Here is a 15200-nt window from a genome sequence, read left to right as displayed (position 1 = left end):
CTACAGTTTTATTCCCCAACAGGCTGCTCTTCACTCTGGCTTCAATGACCAGCCCCGACCGTCATCTTTCTTGTTCGGTGGACGCAACGAACCGGCTGAAACCAAATGCATCCATTTATGCACTCTTTTTGCACTCTGCTGGCTACCCTGGAACAGGTATGGGACCTGGTGACTGGCGCCTTGCTCTGTTTCTGTCGTGGAGGGGATCCTGCTCCTCTAGGATACCATGGACCCTGAAATAGTGTCGGGGGGCAGAGCGGCGCCGTTTCTGAGGAAGGTGAGATCCTTCCCTGTTGCTGCACGGAAACAAGCAATGAATACTTCGGCTCTCACTGGTTTGCCTGCCATATATATACTTTGCTGTCACCCACAGCAGCAAGGGCAAACGCAGCTGACGGGGTAGCGAACTGATCCTTACAGTGGAAAGGTGAGTTCAGTTCCCCGCGTTGCATCCACGTCATAGATGGCGCCACGCGTGACGCAGGGCTGCGGGGCGGGTCCCACGACCCCTCACCACGACGCCGAACCATGGCGTTCACCCAAAACCACCGTCCGTCGGGACGGCATTGCGTTTGGAGGCTGCGGGATCCCTTGGGAAGCCGGGTCGTGGTGCCCGGGGCGAGAGGACGTAGGCCGCCCCTTCGCCGCCCCTCATGCCGGAGCCTGGGGACAGCTAACACGGCGCAAGGAGACAACCCCCCGCCTGCTGCTTTTCTTTATGATTTTTATTTTCTCTGCGCGCTGTTTCAAAGCACACTTTGCATTTTCAAAGCACAACTTTGCTCCTCCGCGCCAGCGCCGGCCGCCGCCTGAGCCGCGCGCTGAGCCCCTCCTCCTCCGCCGGCATTTAAAAGGGGCGGGGCGCCGAGCGCGCCGGGCCGCCAGCCAATCAGAGCGGCCGGCCCGCCGGCCCAACCGGCTCGCCCCTTTCTCTTTGGCTGGGGCGGGGCGGGGCGGGGCGGGGCGGGGCGGGGCTCCCCTGGCGGCCGCTCAGGGCGTTGGGAGGCGGAGCCGGCGGCGGGGGCGTGGGGCGCGCGCGCCATGCTGATCACGCTGTGGTACCTCTACCTATGGGCGCGCGGGGGGCCTTGCTCGGCCGCGCTCATCCGCCGCACGGTGCGCCGCCTCCACCGCTCCCGCTGCTCCTTCACCTTCTGCCGCTGCCCCGGCCCCCCGGCTCGGCAGCCGCGCAGGCAGGTGCCGCCCGAGGAGCGAGTCTGCCTCAGGATAGGGAACAAAGTCTTTTTCACGGACGAGACGCAGGTACCGCCCCGAGCCGTGGGGCCGAGGCCTGGGAGGCGCTTCGCCCGGGGAAGCTGCCGTTGCCGGGAGCGGCCTCCCCCGTTGCCGTGGCAACGGCGAGCCGCCTTTGCGGAGCTGCGCGGCCGCCCCTTCCCCCGCGGCGGGAGCGGGAGCGGGAGCGGGAGGGGAGCGGGGGCGACGCGGCGCCTTCCCCGGCGGCGGCTGTCGTGGGCTGAGGTGGCGGAGCCCGGAGGGGAGGGGAAGGGGAGCGGCGGTCGCGGGGCTTGAGGCTGCGCTTTCTCCTTCGGCGTGTGAGGGCGGGCTGGGACCTGCGGTTGAAAAAAAATGGCTCGTCTGGCTTCCCAGGCCTGGCACAGCCCTGCTTGTCAAGGGTAGGGCCTAGGTAAGCCCCAGGTGGTTGCCGCGGGAGAAGATCAGTACAGCGGTAGCTGCAGCTCTTCGCTGCTATAGATCGTTGGCTTAGGGAGTGCACCGAAGGTGGGCTTTTTTCCTACACGCATGTGAAGCGCAGCTAAGGCGATCGGAGCGCTTAGGAGAACCTGTTAGTATTTCCATACTAGTGACATGCTTCTAGCACACACAAGGCTTTGGTCTGGAAATGTGTGTCGTGTGCCTTCAAGGTTTCTGTCAGAGAATTAAAACGTAGCTGAACCTGTAGCAGACTCTGAATTGAGCTTTTGGCTATGGAGAGCTGCATGCTTCTCCCAATACAAAACGTTGTTTCAAGTGAGGAAAAGGACATGAAAACCAAGGTCTGTGAAATATCACTTTTTTGCAAATGGTCAGTGAGAGGGGAGGGTGGGGTGAGGCCGTGGTAGCCCATGCCAGTGGAAAATACCGAGCAAGTTTCACTTGCCATCTCATGAAGTAAAACTGAAAGTAAGCTTGCTTCTGACTTTCAGGTTTAGGAGTGGAACTCCTCTGGCACCTAGCCCCCCGCCCCAAATCACCTGAATTATTTAAACGCATGTTGGATTTGGTGAAATTTGTCACTAAAGACCAGAATTCATGTGGATAAGGATCTTCTTGATCTCCTTTTTGCTGATGTTTATATGTGTGTTTGTGGAAATTATCTCAGTTACACATTTTACTTAAGTGGGTGTTACTGAAATGTATGTATGAAGCATGTCGTTGGCTAAGCGCTACTCTTTAAGAAGCAGAGAAGCTTTTCATAAATTCAGTGTGAAAAGAGGATGTTTTTTCAGCGCAGTGAAAATAACATCACAAATGCTAATGGAGTTCGTTCAAAAATAGTCTTTTTGCTATCTAATGAGCAGGTTATTTCATACTTAAAAGCGGTGACAACAATCTCAGAATCTCTCACAGGGAAGTTAAACACTTAATTCACACTTCGATAAAGCTCTTCAAAACCAAATAATTGTCTCTGTGTTTAGAGGAGTTTGGCTTCAGTTGGCCTGGATTATTGTTTTGCAAGTCATATTTCAACTAATTTATGCGGTTCTTTGCGCCATTTCTGCTCATTTCTGAAATAGCTTCTCCTTGGTCTTTGCACAGTAAGCGCATTTTTTTCTGTCTGCAGTGGTATTCATGCAGACTGATTTTTTAAGCCTGTCAGTTTATTTGTGTTTATTGGGAGTTGGGAAGCCCTCTAGGGAACTGTAGTTTGGCTTGAAGTTTGGCATCAAGTCAATGCTATTACTCAAAATGTGGTTGTCTCTTAAAAATATGTATTGAAAGAATCCCTGTGGAAGATGCCTGCAATGCTGCACCTCGATAGTGTGGCATATAAGGGCTCTGATCTGGCTGCATTATAGAGGCAGCATTCACTATGGAGCTCTCTACGTTGTCTGTGAACACTGTGAGAGAGACAGTTTAACTAGCTTGCTTTTTTTGCTTCTAGGAAGCTAGCTGAGCTACTTTCCAAGTAGCTGTAACTGCCTCTGGACTGTGATCAGTAACTTCCTTAAGATAAGATACCATCAAGTCACAAATCGTAACCTGTAAAGTTTTTTTTTGTTTGTTTGATCTTTAAGGAAATTGGATGCTTAAGGTAATATAAAGCTTTATGAGTTCAGTTCATTTTCCTGTGGAAGGCAACAGTGTTTACTCTTGCAGCTTCTGTGCTCGCTCAGTAAAGCTGGTTCGATTGGCAATATATCCCCATAGACTTAATATCGTGCGGTTTCATTTTGGATGTGATGTACACATTTAGTGTGCTATAAGCAAATTCTCTTATGTTTCCACATAAAATTACTGAAGGTATGCAAAGCATGTGTTTCTAGTATAGTAGTAGGAAAATATCTATTTCTAATGTTTGCCACTTTTAAAATATGGCAGAAAAATTAAGTTCAATGCAATATCTAAAAATCAATGTAATATGCTGTGGGATCAGATTATGTATTGAGGAGCTTTGAGGTTTTTAAAACTGTTCTTTGCTCTACTGATTCCAGCTGTTGAGCTTTATTTGCTCATTTGTGAGGACAAGAGAGGGAACACTTATAATTTAATGAAGGAAACGTTAGTACGATGGTCTGCTAAGTGGATAGACTACCTTATGGACAAATTTATTTTGAATGAGTTATTTCTTTAAGTTTAGAGTTACCTACTGAATGAGTAATTTTGGTGCAAATGCATGGGGACTTAATATATATTAAAAAAACCAAAACAAAACCCTCCTTTTATTTCAAGTATTTTTTAAAGATTTTTCAAATCACTTTTTAAAGAATTTGGCCTGAGGTTGTACATGTCCACAAAATATAACTGTCTTTATATAGCTAGCTTTACAAAGGAAGTTCTGAAACTTTGTACATTAGGTCTAAAAATTAGACCTGTGTAGTATATAGTTCTTGGGTTACTTGTAGCTCACAGGTTGGTTGGTCTTTTGGCAGGCGGGTGTAGAGACAGCGTATGTGACTTAGCAGTGGGACTGTATGTTTCCTGGAGGATTGTTACCCAAATAAAATGAATGCTGCCCGGACTACGGTCCAGTTAGAGGGGCTGTAGTGGCTGGCCAGGCAGGTTTTGTGTTGTGACTGCTTTCTCAGCCCCTGCCCGAGTAGCAGGCAGTGCCCTTCAGCCACCAGAACCGAGACAGCAGGGCCATGGGTTTGTGTGGTCAGGGGAGAAGAGGGAAGGCAGGCAGAGGCTGGGTGAACTGTGGTGTGAATGGGATAGGAGGATCAGGCTGAATGAGGAATGTTGCCAGTGGCAAATGGCCCACAGCTGTCACAGTGCCAATGGCCTAGGGTCTTATGGCCTGCTCACTTGTGCACTCTTCCTGTGAAGCTGAAAGCTGGAGTCTGAATGGGCTTGAAAGCTTGGTTGTCACTTTTAGTTTTACTTTTGATGTGTTCCTGCTTAATGCTTCAGACCTTTACCCCTTTATTCCCCCTCGTGGGGAGTGTGAAGTGGTAGACCCCCTTCATGTAAGGCTGAAGAGTCAGATTTTAACTGAGGCTGGGCATAATTTAAAAATGAATTATTAAATCAAATACTTGCTACACAGACTTATTTTTCTTTCCTGTCTCTTTCAGTTCCTTGATGACTTAAACAGATGGAGTCTGCTTCTCATTTCTCCTTTTATTTATCCTGATAAATTACTTAAAGCAGAACATATAGCTTTTGTGACAGAAAGCATTTCAGCTCAGACAGATAATTTGCAGAAAGTACCTGGCCCTTCAAAAGAGGTAAGTAGTTCTCTTTATTTCGTGCACAGAAAGTAGTACAGATAGGTCATTTGGTAGTATAAAGCTAAAACACTTGAAGGAAAAAAAAAATCAATGGCAGATAGATTTTTGTATGTTTATAATGTTATTGGGAGTAAAAAGGTAATCTCTTCATTAAAATGAATCACTGTTAATATTCTAGTTCTATTTTATGCTTCAAACAGACCCATAGACATTTTATTGAGATTTTTTTAGTAGCACGCTTCTCTGGCTGTGGATGGGAACTGCAGAATTCCATTGTGACTTTGGATAAGGCATGTGTGGTTAGATACGCTGAATAGGAGAAAAATGCTTGAAAGCTGTCATGCTAAGGCAGATCAGAAGTCCATTTAGCTCATTACCCTGTCTCTGACACTAGCTGAAACAAATGCCTCAGTAAGAGTATAGAGAGCAAGCATATGTTAAGATTTCTGAAAAGCTCTTCAAGCCTACAACCAAGTGGTTGTGAACAGTTGTAATTGAAATAGAAGTCTCTCTTGGAAGCTTCCTTTCATTGTGATTTATAAGTACAAGTTAAAGTATTATACATTTGGATGATTTTGTCAGTCTGCAGAAGTAAGGCCAAAATCAAGCTTTTAATCTCTTTGCTTTTCTATGAAATGCAGTGGGAGAATGACAATACTTCTTGGTTGGAATTTTATAAATTGTGTTTGCCTTTTAATGCATAATACTTACAAATGCTATTGAGGCATCCAAAGATATAAATTAAACTAGTACTGAAATCCCTATGGCAAGCATACTTAGAAAAATGTTCATGTCCTAGATACTTAGAAATCTAAAAAGTGTCTTCTCCACTACTATATCAAAAGTGCAAAGATGTGGATTTAAAAGATGATGTTCTAAAACTTGAATTATTGAACACACAGCATCTCTAAACAGGTTATGCATAAAAATAGTATCTAGGCCCTATCAAAACTTACTATGAACTTGAGATAATGTCTCTCTCTCTTCCCTAAATTTTGTTGGTTTTATAACTTTTTCCTCACATGAGGAATGCTTGCTGCCTAGGTGTCTCAGCATGGATGCAGGTCTGAATGGGGTGATAGGCTGTAACCCAAAGCAAAAGATAAACTTACTTTGCAGGGAGGAAAAATCTTCTAAGTGGTACAGGTTGTCATAGTTCCTTCCTGAGGCAGTCAGTTTTGTGTGCTGTATGCTCTCCATAGTGAAGAGGACAGAGTGGACCTCATTGCCTACTGGAAAGAGGAGAAATGCAAAGACGTGGCATGCTAGGATATCACTGGGTAGGCAATAATAAAACCTCTGGCCTGGTCGCTGGGGTACGGTAAAATCTACAGAGCCCTCCCATTGAACCGGCTGTGCCACAAGCTGGGATCACCACCTAGGGGCAGTCGATGAGGTGTCTTCCTGAATGGTCCCTGGTCAGCACGCTAAAGGGCCATGTGTCACCCTTGCTTTTTGGCATCAGGTTTCAAGCTCCTTTTTGGAGTTAAAGGAGACCTGTCACGTAGACAGGTGCTGTCACATCGACAGGTGCTCGCGGCCTGTCCGTTTCCCTGGATGAGGAGCATACATTTTCCAGGCCACTTGTTCTGGGAGATGATCCAGGAGTCCTCTGCTGGAATGAACACTGAGAGCAGAGTGGTTGGTAAATAGTCTTATCTAACTTGGGTGCAGGAGCAGAAGGACAGGTTGGGAATGGGCACAATTCCAGATTTGTGCCTGCAATCAAATTTTTAGTACCTTTACCTTCCATGGAGGCCTGTCAGTTCTAGAACAGAGCATGCTTTTGGAGCATGTTAGTCTTTGCCCTCTAGACCAATGATGTCCAGGTGAAGTGCTGCATCAGGCAAAATCATTATCTCCATAAAGCTCAGAGTGTGAGGACTGTAGGCACTGAAAGCTTGCTGAGAACTCTGAGACCTTTTCTGCTGGTCGTCTGACCCTGCTTCCACTGGCCTCATGTTTCCTTGGAGCACACAGTAGCTGGTCTGTAAATGTTTTTATTGCCTTTAACTGTGGAATCCATCCAGATGGGCCCTACTTCTAGGAGATAAACTAGATAGGATATCTGCTGTGCTCTCTAAATTGTCTCAGAGTGCACCTAGGGAGTGCTGGGCCAACTCAGACAGCAGGCTAAGGGAGATATTTTTTTACTTCACTTTTTTTTTTTTTTTTAGCAGACAGGTCCACAAAACATCTGAGTTGAAGCTCTAGTTTGTTGTTCTTCTGGGATTTATTGTTCAGCAGAGTTTTTTAATCTTGTTGGGTTTGTTTGCATTTTCTTTAGAATGGAAAGTATTTGCATTCTTATGTAGACATTAATAATTAATTTGATTTGTCAAGTTCAAAAGAGATAGCCCGGGCAAAAGACTGAAACTAAAGAGGAAAAGGACTGCTGTTGTATTTTGTTTATTGTTCTTCTATGTTCTTCATGACACTTCTAGCAAACTGCTTTTAATTCCGCTACCTCTGGCAGCAAGCTGTTGACATAGACAGGGGCTGTGAGAACAGATTGCTCCTGTGACCTGTGATAATTTCTAGAAAGAAAAGCCATTCTTTGTAGGGCTATCAGTGATCTGTGACTGGTTTCTGTTGAAACTGAGGTGGACCCAGAAAGCAGGAGTATAAATAATTTCTCATCTCTTACTAAGAGCTGGCCTTTCATTTTGTATTCTGACAGAATTTTGATGAAGATTTCTAGTCATAGCAGGAAAGCTTGGCCTGTTTGAAAATATTTTCTGAGGATTTTTGTTATGTTGTGAAGCAAGTCAATTGTTGCATGAGCAGGATTACAGGCCATATGTCTTGGCAACAGCCTTACTTTGTGAGGTTCTTTTGTGTATTCACTTTATTTGCACTATAAGCAAAAACTACTTTTTACTTATTAGCATGTCTAATGTTTTACTTGGTGCCACGAAAAAAAGCTCAAGAGCATCAATGTATCCTCTTCACAGTTTCCAGATGATATGTGGGTGTTACCTGCTTGTGCCTGTTCTCTGGGTAAGAAAGGATGTCTAAGTATGGTGTGAGTCTCTTACCCTCCACCATAGAGAGTAGCCCAGAGTCATATTGCTGAGGAAAATAGAGAAAGAAGCTGGTATCCTATATCATAAATGTAGCTGCCATGTCGTCACTGGTGATCGTGTATTGCCAACAGTTAGCAGGCCCTTATGCCTTAGTTTTATGCCTTATGACTACAACTGGAGACTTCCAGCTGTGGATGTTGTACCAATAGACTAAACACAGCTGGGAATACCTTCCATCTGCAAAGTGATAGTGTTGTCCAGGTCATCACTCAAGGCAGTTGTTTGGGGCAATTCTGTCTGCCTTCATCGCAGACTTCCTCAGTGACAGTGGGGGAGTCTGGCTCATGCTCCAACTACAGTGATTGAAATCTATCAGGGCCTGGTATAGCTGTCTTCCAGAAGGAGATTTTGCTCTGCTTCAGAACTGGTCAATACTAGTGTGCGCAGAAATATGCCCTGTAACTTCGGAGCTGGTATTTCTTTGTGGTACAGTCATGGAGATGACCTTTCAGAAGGTCTTGGAGGTAGAAACTCACTGTTGTTGCTTTTACTAGTGAGTGGTGGTTATGTCCAGGAGTTCAGGAGCCTAGTGATACATCTGTCATGAATTTGAGGGCTGACTCACTAACCATGTGTTCTGGTGTGGCTAGTTTGAAGCTGTTACTTGCTCTTGTGTTACAGAGTTGGAGCTGAATCCGTAAGTTAAAGCATGCAGCTGACCTTGTGGTAAACACCAACACACTGTCCACACACTGCTATCTTTTTCTCTTCTTGAAACGGTGTTTGTTCACTAAAGGTTAGTATAGGTGATATATCAGAAGATACCCAGCCAGTTTTCTTGTTAGGTATCCAAAAACCACCAATATGACTGTGGACTTGGATGGTCTCATTTGGGTTGTGCTAATCAGAGACTGTCTTTGAGAATGACTTAGGAGATGCAACCATTAAGGTTGTATGAAATCTGAGCTGCTTCTTTCTGCTTGTTCCCTTGGGAAGTGCTGTAAAGTCAAAAGTTGGAAATGGATTCTTTTGGATATCGTGTAAATGCTTAACTGCAGTAGATAAAACGGTGAATTTAGCTGATAGTCTAATTATGAACAAGTAAAATATCCAAGAGCTCACCCTCATTTTGAGCATTCAAAAGAAGTGTTTTTTCTTACTGTGTTTAATCAGTGTGTTACATCTTGTGTGTAGTGATAAAATGGTGAACTTCATGGAAGTGGTTTTGTGATGACAGTGTCAAAGTGCTGGAGTTGCTATGTGAGAATTGCACTTCGTCTCCCAATATTTGGAACATAGTACATGGGGAATGCTCGGGTTTTGTTTTTTTTTTAAGGTCATGAAAGCAGGTGGTGCTTCATTGTCTCTAAAAATGCCTTCACAGGAGAACAATTGGTTTGTGTGTCCTATAAAGGATAAAGGCTGTGGTATCAGTCACACACTTTTTACTGAAATTGGGTGCCTTATTTGGTTTTTGCTTTCAGAATTAACTCTTAAATCACTGTGTTTGTCAATTGTCTGAATATTGTTTTGTTAGGTACTGCTGGTTTATAAACATAAGGTTTAAAAGGGGTCATTTTCAGTTATGAGTCAGCAGACAGATTTGTAGTCTTTATTAATGTGCCTGCCTTTCAGAAGGAAACCAAAACTCTTTTCACTTTTCCTCCACTTGTGGCTTTTATAGTTAAACTTGAAACTTGCTTGCTACAACCCTTCCTCAGTAGGTTCTTTTGGTTGTATTCAGTCTCATACATTGACCTTTGTAGTCTTGGAGGGTGCACTTTTGTGTGAAAGGATCTGTCAACTGAAAGCCTTCTCTAGTTGAGATATGTTGTCTCATGATACTATGAAATGTAGTAGTTGTTTTAAACACATCAGGCATCACAGAAACAAGTCTTAAAAGTGATTCCGCAATTTAGTATTCTGTAATCCTAGAAGCTACACTTTATTTGTGGGGATTTTTTAAGTACTTTCTTTAAAATTACTTCCAGTCCTTGGGTTTGCCAGTTGTGCTGTTTTGGTTTGATAATGTCCCTCTGTTGGCCCTGCCTACTGTTGTGCTGCTTTTTAATAGCAGAATCATTTGGGAAGGAAGGGCAGTTTTTATTTGCAGTTCATCTTGTAGACTCGTAATACTGTTGGTATTTTGATATTTTTCTGTAACCTTTTCAAACTGAACAACATGCATATGCTTTATTCTAGATTGTGAAATGGTCGGACTATTGTTCACCATTGGCCTATAAACCTGGTGAGCCTTATAAGTTAATTGCTGAAGCAAGTGTAGATAATTTCAGTAACCTTGGAATAGCATTCATGGAAGACAGGCTTCAAATGGATAACGGAATGGTGCCACACAAGATTGTTTGTAAGTATCTTCACAAATGGCTTTTAATGGTAGAACATGCTTGTTTCTTGGTTATGTTAGCACTTTGCATATCACCTTTATACCTACATAAAAAAACATGCTTTTATTTTGGCACAGTGTTTTCTTCCTGTTGTCATTCTAGGCAGTTGATCACTCTGTAGCACTACTGTATTTTATACTGAATACTGTCAAATATAGAGAACCTTGAAAAGTTAGACCACTTTTTGAGTGAGTTTCTCTCTTTACAGAATGTCTTACAAATGCAGCAACAGAACTAACAGAAAAATGGATCAAAAGATTTTTGGAATAAAAATCCCTCTTTTTCTTTAATGTCTTGTAAGCTACTGCCAATAATCTTAGTATGATGAGATCTCCAAGTATCTAAGATGGTGTTTAACCTTTTGCAAATGCTTGAATGCATAAATGTCACAAAGGTGAAGTTAGAAAATACTGTTTCTCTAAGTCTTGTCTGTTAGATTAACTAATCTATTTGGAAAAAAAAATACAGAAGGTTTTAGGCAAATGTTCTCTTTTTTCAGATTTGAAATAAAAGTGTATTCAAAGCTAAACATAGGCTGAGAACAATTGCTGTAACTTGAGCATCTTAATCCTTTAGATCACTGAGAGAAAACCTCACAGATGCTTTCTAAACAGGGAGAGGGTTAACCAGGGGAAGGAGTCATTGCTAATTGAATTTTGAGTTTTTGGTGGATGGTTTATTTCTTTAGGGGGTGATTTTAATGATATCAAAACTACAAGCCACTGTGTCCTCATTAGTTTAATAGTTTCAGCTAAGGCAGGGAGGGAGTTCATGGCTAATTCCACAGAGAGGAGAAAGAAGTAGTTGTGGTTGCACTTGTAAAACCATTCTTAAATGGAATTGTTGTCTGGGCTGTGGGAAGTCCAAGCTTCACCTCCCTTTGCTGCATGAGATTTGATCTTCTTTTTTCCAGCACCATTCTAAAAGTGCCATAATATGCAGTCTGTAGGCTATTGTAAAGTAGTGAGCTTTTGGGGGGTAGGGCCATGCTTGCTTTTTTTTGTTGTTGTTGTTTTGTTGTTATTCAGCAACAGTGTCATTTCTTTCCTGCCTAATTGTGTCTTCTCAGCTGCGTTGATAAAACTGTGGGTCACATAGAATAATAAAATAATGATTTGGGCTATAAAAAAATCCTCTTCTCTGCCCACCCACCCCACCCCCCACCCCCCCACCCCACCCCAAAAAAAAAAGGGGGGGGGGGGTGGTTGGGTTGTTTGGTTTGGTTTGGGGTTTTTTGTGTTTGGTTGTGGGGTTTTTTTGTTTGCTTGGTTGGGGTTTTTTTTTAATGTAGATCATAGTGCATTGGCAGAAGTCAGGGAATGACAAAATTAAGAACAGCTAGCTAGGGTACAAGAGGGTAGGAATACACTCACAAATGTATCTGATGTGAAACTCTGTCTCTTGGCGCTCTTCTGCAAAAATAGTCATGCAAGGAGGGGATGGAAGCTTAGAGAGTGCCCCAGTCATTTACTTTTCAGAATGTTTTCTGGCTTATTTTGCTTCAGGTACTGTGTGCATGCTCGAACTGCTCCAGGAGAACAGGCTGATGAAGGCTGTTGATGGAGTAGCATATAGGCTGCTAGCTGTGAAATTCTCCTGGGATGTGAAAACCTTGCTTCAAATTTCTGCTCCGAACTAGGCAAAGGGGATATAGTTTCAAGAGAATGCAGGTGTTGTTAAGTGAAGAAAGGGACTGGATTTGGATCTGGTGTATTGTGTGCTGGTTCACTATTTTGTTAATTAAGCTTCTCACTGAATTTCTTTGAGAAATCAGAAACAAAACCATTGTAAGTTTATTTGGCCTTATGGGAGTGGAGAGGACTTCAGTAAAATTTTGTAGTCTTTGATCTGAAATATTTTCATGTCTCAGCAGCTGAAAAAAATTACCTTATGAAGAATATTTTTTTCTCTCCTCTTTCTTATTTAGTTTGCTCTGCAAATTTCACACTAGTAATAATAATCTTTTCCCTTCTTTTCTCACTTGTATTTGCCAGAAACTTTTCAACTTTGCATTTCCGTCCTTTTTGCAGGGAGAAAGGGGAAGGTTTAACAATTCTTCCTATTTGCTAGTTTTCCCTCGGATTCTTAGCTCCCAAGTCTTGCTATGGGTGGGTATGTCTCCCTTTCTACAGGCTGAAAGCGGGTCAGATTTTTTTTTATTCCCTTTTACTTGTGCCATACTTTTATCTGCAGCCTTCAGCAACGCAAGAGACATGGTTCAATGCTCCATCTTACCCAATATAATCACTTTATTAGCTTATATCAAAATAGTTTGTTTCAAAATAGCAGCAAGCAATTTTCCGCCCTGCCCTTCTTAAGTATTTTTCCAAAGATACTTCCCTTGTTTCATTTTGTCCTTTGCTGGGGACAGAGGGACAGGCAAAATAAGGCTATTATTTAAGGCTGACAAGGTGATGCATTCATGAGAACTTCCACGCCTTCCCACCCATAGACTATTGTTCCATTAAGAATACATCTGCATTGTGTACGCTAGCTGTCATGTTTTACTTTTGTGGAAATGTTTTTGCACTCATGATAGGTGTTAGTTTGTTTAAATGCACCCTGTAAATATCGAGTGTTGTGTTCTCAGACTTTCCTGAAACAGAGCATCATTGGAGTAAATGACTTGTGTGATGAGTGCAAATTTATTGTGTTCTTGGGGGGGTGGTAGTTAGGATTTGGTGTGTCAAACAAGTGAAATTCTTGGTATTATAGATGATTTGTACTGAAATTTAAATCTAAATCCCGCTGTGGTAGTGATATTCATCATAGCTCTTTTAATATTGTTTTTATAACCCCTTTTTCTTATTCTTTAACTCTTCCAGCTGTCTATTTACAGGAATCTACTCTGAAGGAGTTGGCACAGGTGGCACCATCTGTAAAAGACCAAAGTGTAAGCAGTACACAAATGGATGAAGTAACTCCTGCTGCTACTTTTGGGACTACTGTTAAACCAGCATTAGGAGTAGCTGAATCTGCAGGACAAGAGAAATCCAAGCTAGAGAAAGAAAGTGAGCGTGAGGATAAATCCAACAGACTGTCTGACAAAGAGATAGGTGCTGGAGAACACCATCACTTGCATCTTTCCAGCTGTCATGAATGCCTGCAACTTGAAAACAGTACTATTGAATCGGTCAGATTTGCTTCTGCAGAAAACATTCCAGAACTTTCAGATGATTGCAATAGCAAACTGGAAGAGAAGAATGATGACTGTCTAGCAAGAGGAGTAAAGAGAGTAAACCTTGCTGGAAAGCCCCCTAATATATTGATTTATCTTGGCTCTGAAACTGCAAAAGTGGAATTTGAGCGGGTAAAATCAATCCTTCAGGAATGTATTGATTCAGAGAGCTACACCATCTACCAGCTGCATGAGGAACAAGTTCTAAAAGCTCCATGGATTGATAATTCATTGCTGTTGATCATTGCCACAGAGGAACCTATTTCTGAGGAGAACCACAAACAATTTATGAAGTTTTTATCTAAAGGTGGAAAGATTCTAGCTTTTTCTTCATCTTTTACATTTGGTGGCATACAAATAAAGAGAAAAAGCAAACTAAGGAAGACTGTTCGTGAATTAGTGGTCTCTAAAATGGACAGCACTGAAATTACGTTAAATCTTTTGGTCAGTGGCTGTATTTTTGAGGAAGTGATGAAGGAAGATACCAGCAAAGTGAAGACATTGAGTCAATTAAATAACGCTGATAAAGATACAGTTATTGTTCATCTGACTTACGGAGACAGTGGAGGAGAAGCCATTCTTTCTCAGGTACTGCATATGCAGAAGCATTAATTTGCTCATTGCTACATGATGTTGTGGTATGCTAAAAAAGTTCACTTGTTCCCATTGCATGCTCTTGGGGATGCTTGTCAAGGGGAGGTATAGATGGATGTCTCAGTGAATGTACAAGGACTCTGAATGCAGAATAGTTTTCACTTGATCCTCAGGAAGCTTAAAGAATGGTAGAGAATGTCACTGCTGTTACACTTCCTTGTTTTCCCCATGTAGCCATGCACATGTAGATCATGCAAGATCACAGTGGGTGGTAGAAGAGAGTGCAGATTTGCATAGTAAGCAAGCATCTTCAAGAGCAGAGCTATCCTTTTCTGCCTTCTAGAAGTTGTGCAGTGATACAACTGTGCATTTGGCAGATTTTGGGAGGTGGGAACAGGAAGAGCGGAGTTGTTGGTGGATGACTCTGTCTTTGCTTTCAAGCAGTACATTGAGACAAGCAGAGCAAGATTATTTACCGGTATTAAGTATGAGGAATATAATGGAGACATAGCTCAACAAACTTCGTGAAAGATTCTAGGACCTATTTTTACCAATATTTCAGTTACAGGAGAACTTTCTCAGGAGCCCAGAGCACTCAAATTTAACTGCTCACGTATCAGGTAGCATACATGCTTCTAGCAATTATGTAATTCAGAAAAATTCATTGGGCTTCTTAGAAGTGTTTTTGTCTCTTATCAGTTTATCAGATAAAATCTGCTAGCTTTTTGGAAACTCTGTTATACATAGTAGCATGTTTATAGCTTTAGGTAGGAAGCTTTGCCACCCATGTGCTGTATGCTTGTACTAGAAAATTGATTAGATACTGTTGCTATCCATTTCTGCAAGTTCCATGGTAAAACCTGCTTTGCTGTACCGTTTAAATTGACCCTTCTGCTGTAGTAAAACTTAATACTGCAGAGGTTTTCCACAGAAAAAGGGCATTACAGTATAGCTTCAAAAATCAGATTAAAAGGATTAGTGTGTCATTTTATAATTTTAAATGACTTCCAGTCTGGATTTGAAAAGCCTTATTGTTTTCTATTCAGGGGACTGTGACATCAGCCATTAAATATTCTGTCACTGA

At 42.6% G+C, this 15200-nt stretch overlaps 1 protein-coding gene across 1 annotated transcript in view; it reads left to right on the top strand.

Moving 5' to 3' along the window:
* The first annotated feature begins 1041 nt into the window (after window positions 1-1041).
* Window positions 1042-15200, top strand: part of HLCS (holocarboxylase synthetase) — a 122366-nt gene continuing 108207 nt past the window's right edge. The window contains exons 1-4 of the mRNA XM_075710853.1: window positions 1042-1263; window positions 4758-4910; window positions 10142-10304; window positions 13170-14110. Of these exons, the coding sequence (XP_075566968.1) occupies window positions 1042-1263; window positions 4758-4910; window positions 10142-10304; window positions 13170-14110 (1479 nt within the window). The remainder of the gene's footprint in view (window positions 1264-4757; window positions 4911-10141; window positions 10305-13169; window positions 14111-15200) is intronic.

Source organism: Pelecanus crispus, chromosome 1 (genome assembly GCF_030463565.1).
Source record: "Pelecanus crispus isolate bPelCri1 chromosome 1, bPelCri1.pri, whole genome shotgun sequence".
NCBI lineage: Eukaryota > Metazoa > Chordata > Aves > Pelecaniformes > Pelecanidae > Pelecanus > Pelecanus crispus.
The sequence above is the reverse complement of the archived record's forward strand: the minus strand, read 5'-3'. Positions and strand labels throughout refer to the sequence as shown.